The 26,049-nt window shown below is 39.7% G+C and overlaps 2 protein-coding genes across 4 annotated transcripts in view; one reads left to right on the forward strand and one right to left on the reverse strand.

Annotated features, from left to right (window-relative positions):
• The window catches only part of LOC137502966 (uncharacterized), a 145,309-nt gene that overhangs the window by 88,162 nt on the left and 31,098 nt on the right, over positions 1–26,049 (forward strand). The gene's annotated exons all lie outside the window — the stretch shown is intronic.
• The window catches only part of LOC136885332 (uncharacterized), a 199,202-nt gene continuing 188,540 nt past the window's right edge, over positions 15,388–26,049 (reverse strand). Inside the window, exon 3 of the mRNA XM_068230287.1 lies at positions 15,388–16,365. Within this exon, the coding sequence (XP_068086388.1) occupies positions 15,904–16,365 (462 nt within the window). The 3' untranslated portion in view covers positions 15,388–15,903. The remainder of the gene's footprint in view (positions 16,366–26,049) is intronic.

Raw genomic sequence — 26,049 nt, forward strand, 5'->3', positions numbered from 1 at the left:
TGGCGTCAAATTGAAATGTCTGCACACGGTAGCTGAGGCCATACGATTATTATTATTATTATTATTATTATTATTTATAGGAAATGAAATGATACTGGAGAGTGTTGCTGGAATGAAAGACGACAGGAAAACCGGAGTACCCGGAGAAAAACCTGTCCAGCACAAATCTCACATAGAGTGACCGGGATTTGAACCGCGGAACCCAGCGGTGAACGCGCTGCCGCCTGAGCTACGGAGGCTTTTTTCACAAACTTGGTAGTATTGGTTATATACCTACATATTTATAATTTATTCCCTATATTATGGGATACCAGTTTGACAAAACATACCATGCTACATAAATCGTAAAAACAATACTTTGTAATTAGGAGCCTTTTAGGGTCAGCAGTGCTATTTCTTGTCTTAAATATGTTCTTGGACCGAAACTGACAAAAAATTTGCAGACGAATTTGGTAATAGTGCCTTTGCATCCCCACAACCAATCTTGTCGCCTCGTAGATGTCATTTTTCTCATGATCAGCAGTTACTGGTTGTTCTTTGTCTGTTCCAAAGTGGATCGTGGGGTCGATGATGAAACAGGTGAGATCATTAACACTGTGATCGTTTGATATTTCGTAAGTTTAGCGTATATAATTTGAAAAGTACAAGCGAAAGTTATCAAAGCATAGCGATTTTTTTTTTTTTTACTCATTGATGTATCCAATAAATCGTATTATGCATTAGTAAAGATATGGAGACAATGAACGTACAAGAATAAAAATTATAATGTAATTATAGGACAGTAAATTCATACCTGTCCGCCTCTGTGGTGTAGTGGTTAGCGTGATTAGCTGCCACCCCCGGAGGCCCGGGTTCGATTCCCGGCTCTGCCACGAAATTGGAAAAGTGGTACGAGGGCTGGAACGGGGTCCACTCAGCCTCGGGAGGTCAACTGAGTAGAGGTGGGTTCGATTCCCACCTCAGCCATCCTGGAAGTGGTTTTCCGTGGTTTCCCACTTCTCCTCCAGGCGAATGCCGGGATGGTACCGAACTTAAGGCCACGGCCGCTTCCTTCCCTCTTCCTTGCCTATCCCTTCCGATCTTCCCATCCCTCCACAAGGCCCCTGTTCAGCATAGCAGGTGAGGCCGCCTGGGCGAGGTACTGGTCATACTCCCCAGTTGTATCCCCAGACCAAGAGTCTGAAGCTCCAGGACACTGCCCTTGAGGCGGTAGAGGTGGGATCCCTCGCTAAGTCCGAGGGAAAAACCGAACCTGGAGGGTAAACAGATGATGATGATGAAATTCATACCTTTAGATGTCCCTAAATATGGCATTTTTATATTTATTTTATTTTTTAACTTCTGGCACTATTCTTCCCAAAGATTTTTAGACCCTTTCTGCCTCACAAATATTAGATTTTTTGTAGTTGTTTAGGAATATGTTCACTAAAAAATTAATGCAAGATTATGTAATAATGCCAAAATCATTTCATAGAAGGCTAGATGCTACGAACTGCATTCAGTTCTATATTTTAGACTGGGATTTACTTCGCATTAGTGGGGAATAGGCAACGAGTTCTCAATATTTCGACCCCAAGCTTTACAGAACAAGTTCAAATGCTTTGAAATCATTGTTCGGTTTATGAAGAGAGCATGGTTTGGGATGCAGATTTCAATATTTAAAACTTATCAACTAAGGAGAAGAGTTTCCAGCAGGATGTAGTAGCAAGTTTCTTATTCCATAGAGCGTGTTCCAAGCATGACGTCATCGCTCTTGGTAGAAGCTTGTGGAGGGAATAATTGAAGGAAGTGAACACGAAGTAAAGGTAGACGGAGCTTCGGTTACACCAGACAGCGGTTTCTTTGTTCACTTGCTCGTTTCTCGGAATGCATTTGCTATTATCTGAAATCTTGAACCGGAAAGTACTCGTGTAAGTTGTTCGACATGGAAAAGTAAAAGTATCCTGAGTTCTCTTCACTGTGGTAGTGGTGGTGATATTGTTTTAAGAGGAATTACATCTTACCAACTAGTAATTCGTTTCACCAACATGCCAAAATTTTAAAAAAATTACTAGAAAATATCTTAAAAAAGAAAACATTTAATTAATGACGAGCATCAACGAACAACGTCGTATACATTTTTTTAAAAGAATTGATGAATATTAGGAACATGATCAAATTTCATGTACGATGTCTTAATTCAAAAGGAATTTTAACAAATGTCTTTCCAGTTGTTCAAAGTATTAATCAATTCTTTGTCCGGCTCCATGGCTAAATGGTTAGCGTGCTTACCTTTGGTCACAGGGGTCCGGGGTTTGATTCCCGGCAGGGTCGGGGATTTTAACCATCATTGGTTAATTTCGGCGGCATGGGGACTGCGTGTATGTGTTGCCTTCATCATCATTCCATCCTCATCACGACGCGCAGGTCGCCTACAGGTGTCAGATCAAAAGACCTGCACCTGGCGATTCGAACATGTCCTCGGACACTCCCGGCACTAAAAGCCATACGCCATTTCATTTTTTTACAGTATTATATACAAATAAATAGTATTATTTACTCATTATTGAATGTGGTAGATTTTGAAGGTATATTTTCAATATAATTTCTTTCTTTCTTAATTTGTTTACCACCGAGCTCGATAGCTGCAGTCGCTTAAGTGCGGCCAGTATCCAGTAATCGGGACATCGTGGGTTCGAGCCCCACTGTCGGCAGCCCTGAAGATGGTTTTCCGTGGTTTCCCATGTTCACACCAGGCAAATGCCGGGGCTGTACCTTAATGAAGGCCACGGCCGCTTCCTTCCAATTCCTAGCCCTTTTCTATCCCATCGGCGCCGTAAGACATATCTTTGTCGGTGCGACGTAAAGCAAAAAAAAAAATTGTTTACCCTCCAGGGTTGGTTTTTCCCTCGGACTCAGCGAGGGATCCCACCTCTACCGCCTCAAGGGCAGTGTCCTGGAGCTTCAGACTCTGGGTCGGGAGATACAACTGGGGAGGATGACCAGTACCTCGCCCAGGTGGCCTCACCTGCTATGCTGAACAGGGGCCTTGCGGGGGATGGGACGATTGGAAGGGAAAGACAAGGAAGAGGGAAGGAAGCAGCCGTGGCCTTAAGTTATGTACCATCCCGGCATTTACTTGGAGAAGTGGGGAAACCACAGAAAACCACTTCCAGGATGGCTGAGGTGGGAATCGAACCCACCTGTACTCAGTTGACTTCCCGAGGCTGAGCTGGACCCCGTTCCAACCCTCGTACCACTTTTCAAATTTCGTGGCAGAACCAGGAATCGAACCCGGGCCTCCGGGGGTGGCAGCTGATCAAACTAACCACTACACCACAGAGGCGGACTGCAATATAATTCTAATTTAAACAGAGGGAGAAAGATTTCGAAAATGTTAGCAATAATTTTTGAAGTCATATTTATTGTCATATTTTAATACTTTTTTAATGTCATGAATATGTACATATTTCTAACATTTTTTAGGTCATGAACATCCGGGCCCTAGATATTAGTTAGGTGGTTCTACTATAATAGCATAGTGTTTCTTGAGCTACTCTGCTTATACAGTATTGCATTGATATTCTTGTTACGCAAGAGTTCCAGAACCATTTCCGATCTGAACATGTCGTGGTGCTAGACGTCTTGTAACAAATGCCAAGGCCGTCTCTGGGCTGGCCCGAGTAATTGATCTAATAAGCGTCTATAAACCCGCCGAGCTGGCCGTGTCGTCGACATCATTAAGACATCTAACATTGTCTATTGATATACAGAGGAATTCAAACTCATTTTGAGACACGTGATCCCTATTGTAAACCATTACGTCTAACCTGTAATAATACTTTCTTCGGTGATCTGTTTACCCTCCAAGGTCGGTTTTTACTCGGCGAGGGATCCCATCTCTACCGCCTCAAGGACTGTGTCCTGGAGCGCCAGACATTAGGTCGGGGATACAACTGGAGAGAATGACCAATACCTCGCCCAGGCGGCCTCACCTGCTATGCTGAACGTCAAGGAAGCGGCCGTGGCCTTAAATTAGGTACCATCCCGGCATTTGCTTGGAGAAGTGGGAATCCACGGTAAACCACTTCCAGGATGTCTGCGGTAGGAATCGAACCCACCTCTACTCAGTTGACCTCCCGAGGCTGAGTGGACCCCGGTTCCAACCCTCGTACCACATTTCAAATACCGTGGCAGAGCCGGGAATCGAACCCAGGCCTCCGGGCGTGGCAGCTAATCACACTAACCACTACACCACAGATGCGGACCAAAAACAATTTCGTGTGGCTATTTCTAGCCGGGTACAGCCCTTGTAAGGCAGATCCTCCGATGAGGGTTGGCGGCATCTGCCATGCCTAGGTAACTGCGTGTTATTGTGGTGGAGGGTAGTGTTATGTGTGAGTTGCAGGGATGTTTGGGGACAGCACAAACACCCAGTCCCCGAGCCAAGAGAATTAACCTTTTAAGGTTACAATCTCCACCCGTCCGGGAATCGAATCCGAGACCCTCCGGACCAAAGGCCAACACGCTAACCATTTAGCCTTGGAGCCGGACGTCTAACCAGTCAATACGTCATTATCATTAAATACACTCGAGCTATTTAGGCCTTATTCAATCGTCGGCTCGTCAGTTGGATTGCCGGCTGCCTCTGTGGATCAATTGTAGAATGTCGGGCTCCGAATGCCAAGATAGCGGGTTCAAACCCAGCGAAGGTAATGAATCGGATTTTTGACGGGTGGTTAAAAATGTATTCTTGCCGGGCTGAGTGGCTTAGACGGTTTAGGCGCTGGCGTTTTGACTCCAACTTGGCAGGTTCGATCCTGACTCAGTCCGATGGTATTTGAAGGTGCTCAAATACGTCAGCCTCGTTTCGGTAGATTTACTGGCACCTAAAAGAACTCCCGCGGGACTAAATTCCGGCACCTCGGCGCCTCTGAAAACCGTAAAAGAGTAGTTAGTGGGACGTAAAGCAAATAGCATTATTATTATTATTATTATTATTATTATTATTATTATTAAAAGTGAATTCACTCCAATGTGAGTTTCCTCCTGAAAACTTAATTTTTGAAATAAGTAATTACACAGCAATAGAAACATCGCAGCCTCCGTGGCTCAGGAGGCAGTGCACCGACCTCTCACCACTAGGTTCCGTGGTTCAAATCCCGGTCACTCCAAGTGAGATTTGTGCTGGACAAAGCAGAGGCGGGACAGGTTTTTCTCCGGGTACTGCGGTTTTCCCTGTCATCTTTCATTCCAGCAACACTTTCCAATATAATTTCATATCATCATCATTGCTCCAGAGGAATGCGATGGGTTTCGGCAACCGGCAAAATTCCTTTCCTCGCCGCCTGATTTGGGGGGGGGGGGGTGTTCATTTATTCCATTTCTGACCCGTTCGAATTACTGGAAAAGAGGCTGTGGATTTTCAGTAGAGAAATAACAAGGACCATGTTATACACATTGTCCACATTACCTACCTTTAAATACAATTACCTACCTTTCTCCATGGCTAATTAATTAGCGTGCTGGCCTTTGGTCACACGGGTCCCGGGTTTGATTCCCGGCAGGGTCGGGAATTTTAACCATCATTCGTTAATTTCGCTAGCACAGGGGTTGGGTGTATGTGTCGTCTTCATCATCATTTCGTCCTCATCACGACGCGCAGGTTGCCTACGGACGTCAAATCTAAAGACCTGCATCTGGCGAGCCGAACCTGTCCTCGGACACCCCCGGCACTAAAAACCATGCGCCATTTCATTTTATCTACCTTTGAATAAAATTAGTAACAGGTACAGAAACACCTGAGAGAATAATACTTAAGTCGTACAAAAAAAAAATATATATATATATATATATAAGAGCATCTACTGTATATATTGTCATAATTAGGATATTATACAATCCAGTGATATTCTGGATACCACCTGTTTGTAGCGACCTGCATGTTGCTGAATGGTAGAGGAGAAGGTCCAAATATAGACTAGTGTTGATATTGGGGCTGCAAGATGCCGTAGTCCGGAAGGGAGTGATGGGGCTTATGAGGCTCAAAGCCACAAAGCAGGAATGTAAGCGGCGTCAGTCGGGTGGACGAAGTGTTTCGTACATTCCGTGTTATAGTGCATAGAGTCACCCCAGGCGCTGCTAGACGTTTTACAGGTAAAAGTGAAATTCGCTTGTCAATAATCGTAATAAGAGATATCAAGGTATGTGATACGTGCTCTTAAATATCAGAGCTGTCATTTGGGGAAATACTTGAGTTTATTTTTAATAATTGCAGACCATCACAACTGTCTAAACATCATTGATGTAATGGTCTAAATTTCGGCTACCGTGCATGGTCCGAATATGGGCTAGTGAGGGAAGTGGTTTAAGGAGGCTCAAGTGGTGGTGTAGTGAGTTTTACGAAGGAAAATTTTTCCGAATATTCTTCCGATGAATTGTGGATAATGTGTTTCATGTGCTGCATGTGGACACACAGTGACTGTGAGGGTGCAGAAAAGGAACAATACATTTGTGACTTTTGGAAATAGTGTACGCAGAATTACTCATAGGTTTTGTGTGTATTTATTGTTTGTCTTCAGTATCTTTACTATGATTCTTCATTTTCTTGTGCTTAATGCCTTGATTTCATGTTACTTTAAATAATTTTAAATGTAGTCCATATTTAGGCCACTAAATGAAAAACTGGCAAAGTGACACATTTGATTTAATCTTGATTTGTACTTGGATCATTCCTGCAATTCAAATGTTCGTTTTGTATACTATGGCTAATAGATCCAATTAAAATTTGCAGTTATTTCTTCATTTGTGTCTATGATGGTTTTATAAAATACTTTTATCTGCTGCCCCTTTCACTTGGCATATTACTCAGGAAAGTATCTGACGAACTTTTTTTTTTTTTTTAGAAAAAATCGAATTGTGAAATTTCTTTTCTTTTCGAACCTCGGCCTTCTGGGTGAGAAGCCAGCAGCTAAGCCACTGATCTAATTCTGCCATTTGTTATCCTTAGAAAATAGACACACGATTTTTATTCAGCTGTGAAACTGCAAAGAAAATGGCAAAGTTCGAGGGACTCCTATAACAGAGAGCTCAGGAAAACCCATAATGGAGCATCTACACATAGGAAGTATCTGTATTTTGATAACTTATCGTTTCTGAAGCCTCTCGCAGACCGAAGAACCAAAGATACTTCTATTGTCTCTTCACAAAATGAGTCTGCTCTTTCCGACGAAGATGGACAGTTAGGTCACGAAATTAGATGTAAGAAGCGAAAAACTGGTGGTCAGAGGACTTCAAACAATCCTGATCAGAAGAACGACTTGATCAAGAAATTAACACATCGCTTGTCTGATCGAATGAGCATAAAAGAAACGGAGGTGGACTACATTGACAGCGATTTGTATTTTTTACTAATCATTACCGTTTCACCTAAAACTGGCAAAAGAAATTAACATTATGAATGTCATTCAGAAATACTGTCATCTTCGATCATAAACGTTTGATTGTGAATCATACAGGCGCTTCGACGACTTGCATCGTTATGGATACAACACGTCATCATATGAACATAGACAGCATTCGATGACTTCGTACATACAGGGTTCACCTATGCAAAGAGACCATCCTGTTATCCAATCTGAACCTCCACAGGCTCATCACCAAGAGCCGGTCTGCCGGAATTTACATCAGCATTTCAAGTCAACATACAGAGGATTACATTTTAACAGATATCTTTAATTAAGGGTTGACTATGTATCTTTTATCACATATCTTTGAACAAAATTGCTAATAAAGTAAATATCTGCAGAAATTGTTTTACTTACCCTATTGTGATAAGCCTCTCGTTGTTGTTGTTGTTCTTTGAATCATCAGTCCATAGACTCGTTTCATACAGCTCTCCATGTTACCCTATCCTGTGCTAACGTTTTCATTTCTACATCCTATATCTGCTTGTCATATTTGTACCTTGGTCTACCCCTACAGTTCTTACCACCTACACTTCCCTAAAAAGCCAGCTGTACAAGACCTGGGTTTCTTAAGATGTGCCCTATCATTCTTTCTTTCCTCCGGGTCAAATTTAGCCAAATCGATCTCATCTCACCAATTCGATTCAGTATCTCTTCATTTGTGATTCTATCTATCCATCTCACCCTCAGCATCCTTCTGTAACACCGCATTTCAAAAGCTTCTATTCTCTTTCTTTCTCAGCTAGTTATCGTCTATGTTTTACCCATACATGTCACGCTCCAGACGAAACTCTTCAAAAACATCTTTCTAATTCTTATATCAATGCTCGAGGTGAACAAATTTCCTTTCTTAAAAAAGGCCTTCCTTGCTTGTGCTGGTCTGCACTTTATGTCCTCCTTACTTCTGCCATCATTAGTTATTTTACTACCCAAATAACAATAGTCATCAACTTCTTTTAAGACTTCATTTCCTAATCTGATATTTCCTGCATTACCTGCCTTTGTTCGACCGCACTCCATTACTTTTGTTTTGGACTTATTTATTTTTATCTTTTATTCCTTCCCCAAGACTGTCCATACCATTCAGCAATTTCTCCAGATCTTTTGCAGTCAGATAAAATAACAACATCATCGGCAAATCTCAGGATTTTGATTTCCTCTCCTTGAACTTTGATACCCTTTCCAAATTCCTCTTTGATTTCCTTTACTGTATGTTATATGCAAACATTGAAAAGGAGAGAGGACAAACTGCAGCCGTGCCTCACTCCTGTCTGGATTGCTGCCTCTTTTTCAAAGCCCTCGATTCTTACCACTGCAGACTGATTTTTGTATAGATTGTAGATAATTCTCCGTTCTCGGAATCTGATCCCAGTCACCTTCAGAATCTCAAACAACTTGGACCAATCAACATTATCGAATGCTTTTTCTAGATATACGAACGCCATATACGTGGGTTTGTCTTTCTTAATTCGGTCCAAATTGATTTTCTCCAAACTCAGTTTCAATTTGTCTTTTCATTCTAAGTAATTGTGTTACTAAATAATATTTTGTTAGTAGGAAATGTCGACTAGCCCGCTCTAACTTAATGTAGTGGGAGTAACAAATTCTATGGGGTTGTAATGGGCCGAAACCCTAATGTTTATGCAAACCTCATAGCATTACCGTCGTGCGGGTAGACTCGACTTATTACTCGCTTCAGTAAGTTTGCATTCTAACCTATTACTGCATAAACATCCGGGCCCTAGTTATCAGCATCAACAGCCTCTTCTTCTTACAGAACACTATCATCCACTTCTTTACCTTGATACAACTGTTGAATATGTTCCTGCCATCTTTCCCTAGAAGTGGTTTTTCTATCTGAGCTTTTAATATTCATACACTTACTTTTCCTTCCTCCAATGGTTTCCTTGATTTTCCTGTATGCAGCATCTACCTTTCCTAGGGTCATACAACCTTCAACATCCTTGCACTTCTCTTTCAGCCATTCTTCTCTAGCAGTCCTGCACTTCCTGTCTACTTCTTTCTTTATTCACCTGTATTCTTTTCATTCTTGTTATTTCGTCGTTCGTCAATCAGGTCTAGTATCTTTTGAGTTATCCATTGTTCCTTAGGTGATCTTTCGTTTCTTCCTAACTTTTCTTCAGCAGCCTTACTGATCTCATTCTTCATGACTGTCCATTCTTCCTCTACTGTGTTTCCTTCAGCCTTTCCATTTAGTCCTTTTCTTACATGTTCCTTGAAACAATTTCTCTCGTGCTGTTTTCTTTCAACTTGTCTAGATCCCATCTCCTTGCATTCCTTCCTTTCTTCAATTTTAGATGGCATTTCATGACCAACAGGTTGTAGCCAGAGTCCCTGTCTGCTGCTAGGAAAGTATTGCAATCCAACACCTGGTTACTAAATCTCTGCCTAATCATAATGAAGTCCATTCGATACCTTCCAGTGTCTCCAGGTCTCGTCCATGTATACAGCCGTCGTTTGTGGTGTTTGAACCTAGTGTTAGCCAGGAATAAATTGCGATCGGCGCAGAATTCAACCAGCCGGCTTCCTCTTTAATTACTTTGTCCCAGTCCGAATTCTCCTACTGTATTACCTTCTCTTCGTTGGCCTATCACTGCATTCCAGTTTCCCATCACAATTAGATTCTAATAACCTTTTACATACTGTATTAAATCTTCTATCTCTCCATATATTATTTCGATTTCTTCGTCATCTAGTGAACTAGAAGGCATATAGACCTGCACTATTGTGGTGGGTATTGGCTTGGTGTCTGTCCTGCCCACAATAATCCTTTCACTATGCTGGTCATAGTAGCTTACCCGCTGCCCTGTTTTCTTATTCATTATTATACCTACTCCTGCATTTCCCGTTTGATTTTGTGTTGATAATTCTATGGTCGACTGACCAGAATTCCTGCTCTTCCTGCCAACGCACTTCACTTATACCAACTACGAACATCTAACTTTAGTATATCTATCTCCCTTTACAGATTCTCTAACCTACTAGAGCGATTCAAACTTCTAACATTCCACGCTCTGACTCGCAGAATGTCAGTATCCATCTTCCTGACGATTGCCCCCTCTCGTGTAGTCCCCACCCGGAGATCCATTCGTTAATCTGGTCTCTCGACAGATACTCATCCGATATGGTTACACCTGCGACTTCATTGGGACACGCAAGCAGCGCCGCTCCGCATAATGGTGGTATTTCGTTGTGAACGGTTTCAAAATCGAATGTATCCTTGGTCATTCTAAAATCATTTTAAAACCTTGCATTGTACGTTCACACTGACTGAAGCTGAGGCGACACAGAACTCTACGCTACGTTCGCTATCCCACGCGGTCACACAGAAAGCTGTTTTGTACAAGCTGGCTCAGTCTTGTCCGAGATGTTGGCTGATAGTGTGCAATGGGTGAGCAGGGATGACTCCGACGATTACTAGTGTTGTTACTTTCCGTATGTATACTGTAGGTGTATGACGTGAACTTACAAGAAACAAAAGTTTGGCGAATTTTATAACATGATAAAGCAATTAAGTCATGATGAGGTTAAATTTAAAGAGTCATTTTAAAATAATGAGAGGTAATAACACGAGTTGTATGTAGAGTGAAAAATGACTTGACGAGGAATATGCGCGCAATGACACCTCGCAGTTATATAGTCCAATGCGCATGCCCATTCAGCGCGAAGTTTTCTAAATATAGCCGAGAATCGTACACCCCGTGATGCTGCTAACGTAGCGAACAGGACTCAGTGTGGCCGCAGTAAGTATAGTAATAGGACGAACCCAATAAACTCCCTCGACGTTAACATAAGCAACAGAAATGTTTCCTCTTCAAAATCCATTTTAGTACTGTGTACTTGCGGGTGTAGAGTGCTCGATACAAACTTCACATAACCACGTAATTGTGGTTAAGAGTGGTCGATTCCAACCACAGCTGAACCACCGGTTTGGATGCAGTTGCATGTGGTTCATGTAAAGGCGGCCTAATAGACACTGGGATATTGGTTCTATGTTACTTGCGCTTTGTCGTGTGTAAACCACCTACAATTTTTGGAGAAGCCGAGTTGCCGGTATTTTATCCTGTAGGAGAGTTCCTACGTGCCAGCAAATTTACCCACACGTAGCCGAAGTATTTAATTAACTTTCAGAAATACCTTGAATCAACATTTGGAAAAATCAACTGTTCTGATGCCACTTCTTAACAAAAATGTTAAATACTTAAGCCTTTAATTAACACCAAACATGTACTACAAATTGAAATATTAATGGAGTGGAATGAACGCACCACAGTTGTCTGAACCACTGACATGGGCTTTGTCATATTTAAGCCTTCTTCCATCCTTAAGCTTCTCGGATGATGAACCTCGAGGAATGCTAAGACACGAGGGCTTGAACTGAATATCACCCGAATGCTCGCCAGCGTTCAAAGAAGACAACGCAAGAAGGAGATAAAAAATGATTGACATTCTCTGGGGAGTACGTTAATTTTTGGTTATTCATCAATAAAATAATCTTGTTTTTTTTGTAATCGCATTTATTTTTGTACAATATAATAATATTTACTTTATACATATACACAAATAATATTTACATTATGTTTGACACGTACTTAGTCTATTTTTAGGAACATTACATCATCAGAATTATATATACCCTTCTCTCTTCTCACACCTGTAATAAAGTTACAAGAACATGTCACGGTCATCAAGGAGACATAGACGGTTATGTAACCCACACTCGCACAAATGCCGTAAAATTAACAGGAGGAACTAACAGACGGACTTATCTGCTTCAGCCTTTATAATGTGTGGTGATTTTCTTTCAGTTTACAAAAACTAAATATAAAATGTAGCACCTTCAAATTTAATTAGAGTTGGCTTTCTTCTTGCCATTCACTGTATGTGATTTTTTTAAAACCTGACTCAATGTTTGAAATGCAAAGAATATCACAGAACTCCATGATATCTATCATAATAAATTACTTTCAAGGGGGACCCTACTGAGATTTTGGAACTACTGTAGCAGACAGTCCAAGCTTGGAACACCTTTTAAGCATGTGCAGAGACTTGTAAATCAAACATGCGTGTTCCTTTCACTGGGCATGCCCTAAGGACGTTAAGATATCATATTCGATATAATATTTTGGTATGGATAATAAAATCACAAAAAAATCGTTCGTTAATGGCAGTATTGTGCAGACAGTTGAAAAAAAAAACTCTGGAGATAATGAAAGAGCAGTAACAAATTAACTATCATAAAACCTTTAAACCTCTGATATTTGTTGTGTTCTCCAAGAAATGTACGCCCTTTAAAAACTTCTTACATATCGGAAACGTTCAAGAACCGCGAGCGACTGATAGGCATGCTAGCTTAGTGTTGGGGAGTGAAAATATTACGCTATATTTCAAGTACAACAAGTTACAACTAAGTTGAGAGCGACAATCTTCACTCCCACTAGGAAAGAATAAATAAATATGCTGAAAGACACTTTAAAAAAGAGAGAAAAGCTAATGATCATGAATATGTCTTTCAATAAATGAAACTCAATGTTACATCAAGGAGAACTGCAACTCTACGTCGAAGGAACTTGTAGCAGTAGCATCTTTGATGACCAAAGCCTACGCTAACGACTAATGTGACGTCATTTCCGTCAAACATTATGTCGCGTTACGTTACACAAATTTTCGGATGACCCCCAGAATATGTTAAAAAAAAAATGTGTAAATGTAAATGCGATATTCTTGCTTATTACGCAGGTTACACTCTCCTACATCAAAAAATTCGATCTTCCTCTGAGAGCCGTGCTCCTCATTGTCAGAAAAAAAGGCGATTCTGCTAACAATTTTGCGCCATGTTTTGTGGCATCGAGTAACGGATTGGAATTTCTAGAGAACTACCGTATCTTCTAATATTTTTTATCACCCATAACCAGGATGTCGAAGCCAATGTCTGCCAAAATTATTGTGGTTCTTATGTAATTGATACCAATATTGCAGGTTTTTTGTTCAATGCTGTCGTATGGAATAACCATTATTGACGCTGATACTGCAAATATCGAATAAAGGTATCGATACTTGTGATGTCCCTAGGCACATCTACTTCAGGGTTCACTTTTTTCTCATAAGTAACTTAAAAATGCTCCAGGCAATTCAGTTTTAATCTGACTAGCTTCAACCTCTCCACAACCGACTACCTGTATATTGTTCAAAATCGCAACAACCCATTTTGAATATGGTTAAAAACTTTCAAAAAAATGTTCAATCAATATTTGGAAAAATCAATTGTGGTAATGCCACTTATTAACAAAAAAAATTAAATATGTAAGGCTTTAATTAATACCAGAACTACTAATTTTGCCTCTGACCTTCCTAAGTTTAACAACCAAATTTGAAACCGAAAAAGTTGGTGCTCCAGGAGCATTTTGAAGAAAAAGACCAACTCTTTCTAAAGAAAAGCCATAGTTCAGAAAATATTTCCTAATTTTTATTCTTTCTTTAAAATTTAGACCATTAACTGTCTTATCAAATCATGCTAAAGTTAACAAACATGAAAACTTCGGTAGGGTCCCCGTTAATATAACTGAAAACGAAAGTTAGATAAATTTAATGCAAATTTCTGACGAAAAGCATAGACTACAGGCAAATCTCTCTCACGCTCAAATTCGAAATTTCACGTATTAGTGGTGTGTTGAAATGTAATTTATACAGTATATTATTCTTGCAATGCAGCATTCATTTACCTGTACTTTTAACATTGCCCACCATAGACGATGTGTTGACGCAATGAACAGCGAAGAAAGCCGACACTATAACTTATGGTAAAATAAACTAAGACAGTATTCTATATACTCTATATTTACAGCGAGACTCTCCATTAGGGTGACCAACTAATCTTTAGATCTTCCCAATTCCACATAGATTTTCCATTCCTTCCGTGTTTCGTCACGATAGCGAAGTTTAAATGATATATTAGCCCCACCAACATTCCGATATAAACTGGCGTCAAGACCATCTAGAGTATCCTAGACCTAAATATAAAATAAGTATGGCAGCATTACTTCTTGCAGATGGTCTTGCCGCCATTACAATAAGAAGCTGACAGTTTACGCTGGTAGGAAAAATAACCTATAATTTATATAAACATGGACTGTATATGAGTAGGTTAGCACACTTACAAAGAAATATGCCAATTTGTACGTTTGTATCTGTGCATGAGTCATGTTCAATAACTCAACTTTGAACATACCGCGCAAACGCCAAGTCCTCGCTGTTTTCTTTGGATAGTGGGTATCCTTCCTAAGTAGCTTGCCATTCGTGGCGTATTTCTGAAACTATTAGTTTTCGCTCAGCAGTGTGTGTTGACTGTGTGTTCACACAGTGTAGTATACGAATATTCGCACTGCTTCGAACCGGGTAAAACGTTTACAGAGACGTACCAAAAAATAGTGCCTTTGATGGCGAAACTAGTGCTTCGTCTTCCGGTATGACCTAGTTGAAATTATTGTTATTTTCACTATAACGGTATGAAAGTGACTTAGGTATGAGCGATGCTGCGCCGTGACAAGAAGTATCACGTGATCGTCAGCTAATAGACTTGTGTCTTCCATGAATACAGTTCGTGGCACGCGGAGTGTTTGTTGATGACGTACTTCATTGCGTTCACACTTAGTGAAAATCCACAGCCTGTTTTCAGTCATTTGACCGGGTCAGGAATGGAATGAATAAAGCCCCATCTAGCGGCGAGGATAGGAATTGTGCCGGCTGCAGAGTGTTGCTGGAATGAAAGATGACAGGGGAAAACCGGAGAACCCGGAGAAAAACATGTCCCGCACAAATCTCACATGGAGTGACCGGGATTTGAACCACGGAACCCAGCGGTGAGAAGCTGCCGCCTGAGCCACGGAGGTTTTCACACTTAGTAAGATTCGTTGTTGTTTTCGTAACAGAGAAAACCTGCAAACTACAAATTGAAGCTTGTATGCTTCATAGTCATTTGTGCCTAAGTGAAAGGTCTACCGCCGGAAGTGAGAGAGAGAAAGAGAGAGAGAGTCAGGAAAGCAGTCTGATGATATGACTGTCTCACTCCTGCCTTCTTAGCCTACGTCCTCCTCACTCTAATAATGCCATTCCTTATGTAGCCAGTGTGAAAATGTCAGTCACTCATAGAGTCAGTTGATGGCATGCAATTCAGCGGGCTTGGCAGACTGATATGTAATAGCAACTTCTTGGCCAATTAGGAAAACAACGCGGAAAATGCCTCAATCCCCACTTCCCTAGTATGCCTCTTCAGTCACCTTACGGATCGCGACCCATTTTGCGGTCGTCCTCAAAATTCGGAAGCCTTGTCACCCTTAAATTCTTGAACTGAGAGTTGGTCACCCTGGTCTCTATTCAGTCTTCTATTCCGTCGCTGTGTGATCAAAGATCACTCAGCAACAACTTAAACCTTAACAACTTAAACAATATTTTGTGTATTTTGAGAATCGTTCACGTGAGCGAAAGTGACGAACTGGACGGGTGTAGGCATAGAAGACGTACCTAGTCCTGCCATATAGTTCCGTTCATCGAGTTCAGATTCCTCCAGAATCGCCATCTGAATTTTGCGCTTGAGTCTTCTCCTGATGTGGTCGGAATGCAAACTGCGTAGGGAAGATGCTACAAAGTCTCCAAATATTTGATTGTCGTCACTCGATGTGCTCACAATTTCCAAAACTTTGTTCAGTACGTCCTCTTCACTGCGGTACGCAGGTCCTTTATTAATTTTTGCACTTTTACCCTCTAATGTTTCCTGGTTTGTAGAGTTTGGAAGTGGTTCCTCGGATTCACAGAACGCTGACGTCTGACTATCTTCTGGTAGGTAAACAGCAGCGGTTGGTGGTGAGGTGCTAGTCTCGCCTTCCTGTTCTCTCGCCATTTCCTGAAAGAAGAAATACATCCCTTTATATGGAAGGACATCAATGTTCTCAACCACTATAAATATTGTTTTGTGATAGCTAGGACTCAGAATTACTATTTCATAAATGGACCTCCATCAAAGAAGTCAATTCTTCAGAAAGAAAAGACAAGATCTATCGTATTTTCCGGACCATAAGACGCATCCTGAAAATTTGAGGGGAAATATAATTTCACTGTATTTTCAAACAAAATTTTACCGAAATAATTTGCGTACAAATACAAATTATCGGCAAATTACCGTCACTGTTACAAATCACAAGTAGGTATTGTCTTCCTGCTGCCCTATTACCATTCTGTACAAATGACATTGTGTAGGGTAAATTATCACTACCGGAACTTGCTACTGATTACCAAGTGAAAGGTTTTCTTTCTACCTTTCCTTGAAGGTTACGACAACAGTAGTCAAGGTTGCAGCGCTTTGTGTTTGCCAGGTAAGATAAGGGGCGCAGGGGGGGGGGGGGGGAGGAGTTGCCAGCCGTCTTGTTAGGAATTCTCCGGCAACTCACATTCCTGTCAGACAAATCTAGGTATACAATAGCCACTGTTTCTTAACTGCAGTAATAAAAAGGGGTCAACTGCTGAGAGTATTGTAAGGAATATTTTGAGCATTGGTGTAGCAAACCATGCATACTCAGTACCTAAGTATGACAGACCTTCGGACAATAAGGCGCAGCCTTATTTTAGGTCGTACTTTTTGTAACAGAAAGTGCCTCTTTATAGACCAAAAATACAGTGTTTTTAATCTAAAACAGGTAAGTACAAACCAACATAATATCTTGGGTGTACAAGCAAAAGTGTTGTTGTTGTTGAGAAAAACATACTTGAAAGTTTTCAGTCTCATGAATAGCGCCACGTAGTTGAAATTGCATTAATGTATTATTCCTGCATAAAATTATGCTCTTGGGACTTAGCAAGAAAACGAAAATTCAGTAATCAAAATGACATTCTGACTGAATGTATATCACAATGAAAAAAGAGGGGAAATATCACATAGGACAGTGTAAAAAAAAATCCAAATGCGACAGGGTGTTTTGCTCGTTAAACCCACAATATTTTGTACTGCAAACAGATGAAGAGCTGGATTCAAAAATTTAAGTCACTTTTGGGTAATTTTTAGTTTTGCTGCCCATAATATACAGCTTAAACGAGATAATGTACAGTACTTCAAATCCATCTGATTCGTTAAATGTCAAAACCAGCATTTTAAAAAATTCTAAACCCAAACTAAGACGATGTCCATAAAATTCGTTGTTTAGGTTTAATCTATTTTCAATTAAAATACTGTATTTTCAAATTTTGTGAATGAAGAAATAAAAGTACTTTAATAACTGCTATGTATTATTTTCTTCTAATTGTGGTTCATTATTTCACTTCTGTACATGTCTTGTCAGAACTAACGTGTATCAATATTTTTATTTAGTAATAAATATATGAAAGTTTTTCCTCATTTAATGCACTATATTTCAATCAGTTGGTATTGCAAAATATTATAAAATGATTTCCAAATCCAAATAAGGCGTATGGCTTCGTGCAATTTTGATTACACATGCATATAAATTGGAGGATATAAGTACATTATAACCCGCATAGTTTATCAGCGTTGTAGTGAATTAATGCCAAAATCATTACTTCAGTTTTTCTCTTCAATTGAAAAAAGCAGATTTCGAATTAGTTGGGTTTGGAATACACCTCTCTTCAAATAGTCATTTGTGAAACTTGAATGTAACGTGGACCTTTTTCTGCATGAATAGTTGGATTTAAAAACGGATGCTTAAATTACAAGGGTGCAGTAAAGTTTACGCCGCAGAGGCTACACATGTAACTGTATACGTTACAATAATAAAAATATAAATCATGTCAATAGAGCAAGAAAGACTGTAACATAGATATATTTGAAGCCATTTGAACGCCGCGTCCGCCATATTTTGAGACCAAAAACAAGAGAACGTGCTGATCAAGCAAGGATAAAAGTTTGGGAATGAATAATATTACACAAGAGGAGAGCATCCATAGGTGTAGTTTTCTTAAAAGGGCATTAAAATGCAAGATATATATAATTACACACAGAAGTACAGAAGTAATTGCAAAGGAAATCAGAATACACTGCTATTAAATACATTCAGCATTACAATATATATACAGAGAATTATTCTTGTACGCAGTTAAAATATCAAACAAGTAAACCCTTAATATTAAAAGAAAACCAAACAAGAGAGAAAAGAACAAAGAAAACTTAGCGCAAGAGGTCGAAATCCCTCTTTCAAAGCTCCTTACACCACTACACTCCATACATTTCCGCCTTCATAATTTTATTCACATCACCCAACCCACCTGAATCTCCTGGCCAGAGATCAGGCGTTACCTTCTAGGTGGCCCGACCCTCCCCTTCAGGGAGGAGAATGAAAACATTTAGGTAGATAGATTGGTCTGAGAGAAGGCGTCAACGTCTAAGAGGCCTGCCTCCCCCTTCAGGGGAGGGATGAAAATACTGAGTAGCAGTTGAAATCATTTATGAATAGACTAGATAAACAACTGATAGGGAGTCTGCCACCCGGGCGCCAATTCTAAATTTAGATCAGTAATTGATTGAGAATGAGAGTAATAACTCGGAGAACTATGAACAAAATGATGTCACCATGGAGAAATTATACATATCACTTGAAAGTGATAAAATAAATAAATGTAATGAAATAGTCCATAATAAAATAATATATTATTATTATTATTATTCCGCTTTTCCCACACCTGTGGGTGCGAACTGTGTAGCACATATGGATTTGGCCCTGCCCTTCCTGACGCCAATCATATATGGAGGGATGTAATCACTATTGCGTACTTCTGTGGTGGTGGTTGGTAGTGTAGTGTGTTGTCTGACTATGCAGACGAAAGTGTTGCGACAAACACAAACACCCAGTCCCCGGGCCAGAAGAATTAATCAAAGGCGATTAAAATCCCCGACCCGGGACCCTCTGACCCGAAGGCCTCAACGCTGACCATTCGGCCAAGGAGTCGGGTTTTTATTATTATTATTATTATTATTATTTAGCGTATAGCATTATATATACAATTGAATAGATTACAATAACAAGAAAACAATTTCATATCAGGATGTCAAGCCCTTCCATCCACTCTAACACTGCCTCTGATGGTATAAAGAAAACAGCCCAGCTACCCGAGTAAGCACGTAGCTTGCACCTGCCAACGATGTGAGCGATGGTTTGCCGTGGGGCATCACAGTCGCATTCCGGTTATGTTATGCAGTTCCACTTGTACTAGTAGAATGAGTCCCTGCATCTTCCAAGGCCTGTCCGCACCGCTTGTGCAGTAGATGAAATCCACTAATAATTTGCGCACCAGAAAGGACAGGTTTGTTGAAGATTCCCAGCTGTCTTTCCAAACTTTCACAGCGTTAAAGTTGGTGTGGGCCATGTCAGTAGCATTACGTTAAGGTGGATGGCGTGACTTCAACCTTTGAAGATTGAGCGGAGGGATATCTTCTTGTAGCGGTAGGTGGTGGGGTTTTTTTTTTTTTTTTTTTTTTACGGTACTTCTTCAGAGGGCGTTCGATCTGGGAAGATCAGGTGGCATTATTCCTGCAAGCAGCGTGAGCCAACAGAGTGGCGTGGATCTGGTCGTGCTGGAATTGAGGCGTATGCTGGGGGTTGATGTTGCTCACGTCCGTAGGTATAACATTAAAGTAACCTAAAAGTGACCCCTGGCTGATGCTAAGCGAGCAACAATATTCTGGCAGCCAGTCTTTCTGAAAAAATCTCCTGGGTATCACATGATGTCAACAACACCTAATGGAAACAGCTCCCTAACAAGAAACATTGGAACTTCCATCCGCATTTTACAACTAAACATAGAAAATATCAGCAAAGCCCAAGTGTGACTTTCGAAAGTTTTACTGAATAATAACATAGATTCTATTGTCATACAGGAAAACACACACTACTAATTAAGAACAGTTCCAGAAGATTGGGTCGCAATGCGGGTTATACAGCTCTTGGGGTGACTTGTCACGATATTTATGGTGTTCCTACATATGCTCGGAATAACATCCAAGAAGCTTCACTTTTGTCCCAAAGTACAGATGAGGACATCCACAGTGTAACAATACGGCTGAATAATGTCGCCGTTGTCAACATTTATAAACCGCCCAACATATTGTGATAGTACATATATCACACCCCCGAATTATATGTAGAAGTTAGAGATATTATTGTCAGTATTCGATTTATTATTATTATTATTATCAGTATTTCATTTGTATATTTTGCCATTTATATTGGTAAGCTGGAAGATATCCACATTTGTAGGTATGAGTAATTTGTTTTGCACGAGTGGGAAAACATTGCTTTAATAACTCTGGTAATTTGGTTGAGTCATATGGATACCCCAGCGTTTGTTGTGATGTACTTGTGTCGGGATATTCAATGAGTCATGTATATATCCCAGCCTGATGAGATGAGCTTGTTGTTGTATTAGGAAAGTTCGTATGACTCATATGACATGCCCGAGCGTTTGTTATTGTCTTGAGACGAAGTATGAGTTCAGGGCTGGGTCTTGACTAGAGATCACTCATGATTGGTGGGCAGGACCAATCCAGACGTATCATCTGAGAGGAGGGGGATGTTGATGTCTATAAAGGTTGATCGTACGACGGCAACCGAGGTGATTGTAAAGGAACGAGAAGGAAGATAACTACAACCAGTGACACTGTATAAGAGAACTACAACTGACGCACTGTACGGGAAGGAAGTGGTGCTGATACACGGTACTGGAGTGACACGCCTGTAATGGACTGGACTTCAAACGTTCGTGGAGCGTAGTCTTGTTATGTTCGTGGAAAGTGGCTGATTGTGGAGAGTGCTTGCGCATTAAGTATTGTAGCACTTGTGGCGGCCTAGCATTATATGTTGATGAAAGCTATCTCAGACTTTCCATAATTTATGTTGAGGATCGACAGACGTGTGTATATATCTTTACAACAAGTGTTAAAATATGTGAACACAGTAGTACAAGGTACAGTATCTGTGTGATGTGATAACTGCCGATTATGAGAATCGGTAAGACGAATTGATATAGAGACAGTGAAGGGTATTTATCTTCATACATGTACATTGTTCATCGGACTATCTACAAATGGTAGCTTAGTTCTCGCTTTCGTTTTCCCACGATTTTCATTATTGTTGTTGTTGTAAATATGGAGTCTTCCAGCAATATTTTATGTGTAATGTTGTATGTTGATGAGGTGCTCATGCACGGAATTTGTTAAGAATATAGTTAGCTATTTTAGAATCAGTGTTATTGATGAACCTAGGTGCAGTTCCTACCTAATTAGTCGTTTTCAGGAGGTTAGGTAAGGCCTGCAGCAGATGTACCAGTACGCAGCATTATGTACACGCCCTGGGATATATATAAATTCGAGGGATCCATTCTGGTGAACTCTGCCGCCCATACTACGGACATTTCGGTTAATTATGCTTATTAATTATATTTTCATTTATGATATATTTTATGATATTTTATTGATTATATTTATTATTATCATTATTAAAGTTACAATATCTTGTCCCGACGCTGTCCTGAACATCCTGCAGTCTATGTAGGGCGATTTTAACAGCAACCATGAGTCATACGTATAACAATTATAGTAGTAATAAAACAATACATTATGGTAATATGCTGCAAACTACTCATATCCTTTAATAATAATAATAATAATAGAGAACCCGTCCGCAACATCCCTTATAAATAGCTCAGATAGGTTGTCTTGATATGCCTGTCGTAGTAATATTGTATTGCGTGCCCTTTTCAATGGTTTTATGATCATTTAATAAGAAGCCCGTTATAATACGCTGCAGTTCGTAGACAGAATTCATCCATTCTGACATCATCATGCCGTCTGTTTGGTAAACATCTATCCATACATTCGCTCTTTTTTATCCTGCAGTTTTTTTATGTAAAGCTTGGTATTGTGTCACAAAAGACGGTTCTTCTATAAAGAATGGCTGTCTTGTGAGCTCATAGGTTAGTTATGAAGGAGCGTTTTCTGCCGGGCAGAGAACATTTTTAAGATACATGGCCTTTACTCTTTCTAGTGTAGCTAGGTTATCCTTCCATAGATGTTCCCAGATAATGTCTAAGGTGTATGTCATGATGTGGTCTATTTGTACGTAGACCTTTTTCTCTTAGCAGCATCTTCCGTGATCAGAGTGTAGACCTTCTGACTTGACAGGTAATAATCAAACATGGCTGCACACTGTGACATTACTAAGGATGAAAATCGCATATATCTAGACAGTTACTTTTATCAGAACAACCTTAGACCAAACCCCAAGAAAACTGTTGTGTCTACCTTCCACTTGCGGAATAGAAGTGCTGGGTACAAACCAACCATACCATTCAGAGGAATCTACAGTAATGTAGTAACCCAAAATACCTGGGAGTCACCCTGGACAGGTCCTTGACCTACAAGAATTACCTCTATAATGTGTCAGCCAAGATCAAGACCAGAAATAACATCCTCCAAAAGCTGGCAGGTACATCCTGGGGTGCTAATGCTCAAGTCCTGTGATCCACTGCTCTTGCACTCTCTTATTCCGTTGCTGAATATTGCTGCTCTACCTGGCTTAACAGTGCTCACACTGGATTAGTAGACACCCAGCTGAACCAAGCAATGTGTATCATTACAGGATACATCCGACCAACTAACACACACTGGCTTCTCACCCTAAGCCACATACCACCTCCATCCCTAAGAAGATCACAGTCACTGCTTAACTTGTGGAAGAAAATTGAAAACAATCCTCTCCTCCCTATTCATTCTGACATAGCAGCTTCCCCAGTTAAACGACTGAAATCCAGACACCCTTCTTGGCGTACTGCAATGAATTTACAGGACACCTCCTTTAATGTATCGGACGCCTGGAAAGAACAGTGGCACCAGCAATCCTCATTATCACATCATTGAGAACCCATGCAAGTGCCCAGATGGTTTTTCTCTTCCCAGACGGCAGTAGAGGACGCTAAATCGAATTAGGACCGGCCAAGGTAGATGTGGAGCCACTCTCTTCAAATGGGGATGGAAGACATCACCACAATGTGACTGCGGACATGGGGAACAGACAGTGGATCACATTGCATTTGAGTGTCCTTTGCGTGGTTACAGAGGCTCTATAGAGGACTTAAACTGTGTCTCAAATGAAGCTCTTCTCTGGCTATTAAATTTTGACATGGACTTTAGTTATGAACTTGAGATGGTAGTTGTATATATTTTATATAATATTGTATTCACCATACACTAAATAATAAATAAATCAGAATATTAATGAATGTGTCAGTCGCTTAGCAACCTGTTAAGTACAGAATACATTGCGGGTTAGGGTAAGCCTTCAACAGAGGGCAAAAGGAATCAGATTTCTACCAACAAGTAAGAACACTTCTATGGGATGACATGACTCCAAAAACCGGCCAAACTGATGATGTTTAACAACTATTTCATACCAATATTGACCTATGGTATTGAAGCGTGCACCCTCACAAAGAGAGATACATCCAGACTCCAAGCATCAGAGATGAAATTTCTTAGATCCACCATCCAGAAGACCAAGATGGACAAGTTAAGAAATGAGGAGGTGAGGAAGTTCATTGCAACTATCTTTAAAGCATGGTACCTCCAATATGCTAAGCAATAAGCAAACTGAATGTAGATGAAGAAGATTATCCACTCCATAATGATTGTTTAGAAACTGGACATTTCAAGCACATAAACGTACCGTATCTGAAAATATCTGATTCAGACTTGGCAGTGCTGACGTATGTTGCTATTGCTGTTATTCTATTTTAAGGAAGCTCAAGTGTCAAAACTGTTCTGAATTTTTAGTACTGGATAAGAAATTGACATGTGGCAAAGAGCATGAGTTAATCACCGAGTTAGATAGGGGAGGATTAAAATATCCTCAGGAATTGCCAGTAACGATTGTTACGTATACATATGTGTTCATGCAGAAGCTGTTAGGTGAGGAGAACATTGAAACCTTTTCTAATTAAAAAATCAAAGGCCAACAGCTTTGAAAATGATATCTGAATTAATCTGGTCGATAGATGAATTTGTTATGTATCAGCTTTGTACACAGCATGAATATAAGGAGGTTTGGGGAAAAGTTACATGGATTTGTATTAATATCCTAATGAACAATTATTGCAAAATGGTGAACAATGACAAATCTGTCAAAGAAATATATTGGTAAAAGAAAGTTGAGTATTCTTACCAGCAAAACAATCCCATGTGTTATCAGAAAGAAACTAATTTAATTTCCACATTGTTACTTAAAAGCTCCCGCACCTAATAATTGTAAACAAATTATTCATATTATTAGATTGTGGAAAATAATTTTAGGTTTGTGGGCTTATTACACTTTGTTTAGTGATAAAGTATTATTTTATGGTATCTTTTTATAAGTATAGAGCTATTAGGTTGTAGATACTTCATTATACAGTATTTTAGTATGAATACACTTGATTTGCTTATATTTTAAGTATGTTATAATTAACATAATTATCTGTTGTAGTCTATTTATTGTGAAAAATAATACTGATGGTAATATTTTCATGAAAATAAAATTGCATTTAGTTCAATACTAAGGTGTAGGCTAAATATTGGAAACACTGTGCTAATAAGATTAAGATATGAAATTAACAAGCCAAAGTACTGTTTTTACCTTACCATTTTGGATGTTACTAGTTTGACATAAATGTAGACCTAATAATATAGGAGCAAAAGATCCACACGGTTCGATGCCCCGAACAAATAGCCTAATAATATGTGGAATTGGTACTTTATACAGAGTATTACAAGCATATTCCTAGATAGGCCTTTTGAAGTAATTGGCTTTATAAAATCAGCAAAACTACTAGAATCTCAGATGCAGGCAATTAGGTATTTTTTAAAAATACATCTTGACATAGACTATTATGATAGTGAGTTGTAATTCCACATGCACCAAGTTATTTATATAATAGCTCTCACTTGGTAATTCAATTTGACTGTGCTATACATAGTAGGTATTAAGTATCAGTACACTATAATATTTGTAAATTAAGTGGAAGTCTCTGCAGCTGTAATAGGCTAGGTACTTCCAGTAGTAGTTTTCACATCAACTTTTGTAACTGATTTCTGAAAATTATTATGAATGTCTGATATTGGGAGACACAAATAAGATGAAGCTAAAACGTTAGGATGTTCAGAACACATATAATCAATCATTTATTATCATAACAACAAGTGAACTGAGTGAGTTGGCTACGTGGAGCACATAGTTGTCACCTTTCATTTAGAAGGTAGGGGTTCAAACCCCACTGTTCGCAGACTTGAATATTCATTCTCACACGAGGCATATGCTGTGGCTGTCCTTTAATTAAGCTGCATGCTTGTTGCCTTGAGCCCTGTCTGTGTCGGTGTGATTTAAAACATATAGGAAAACAAAAACACGCAACAAATGCTGAAATATTCAGTTTCTTAAGCCAAACCAAAGGTATATCAAAATATGTGAAAGGCTGAATCTCCATTTTTAGCAATATTTCAGTAATTCATTTATCAATGACTCTTGAGACATTATCTGGGAGATGTATATAATTTTGT

Source organism: Anabrus simplex, chromosome 14 (genome assembly GCF_040414725.1).
Source record: "Anabrus simplex isolate iqAnaSimp1 chromosome 14, ASM4041472v1, whole genome shotgun sequence".
Classification (NCBI taxonomy): Eukaryota; Metazoa; Arthropoda; class Insecta; order Orthoptera; family Tettigoniidae; genus Anabrus; species Anabrus simplex.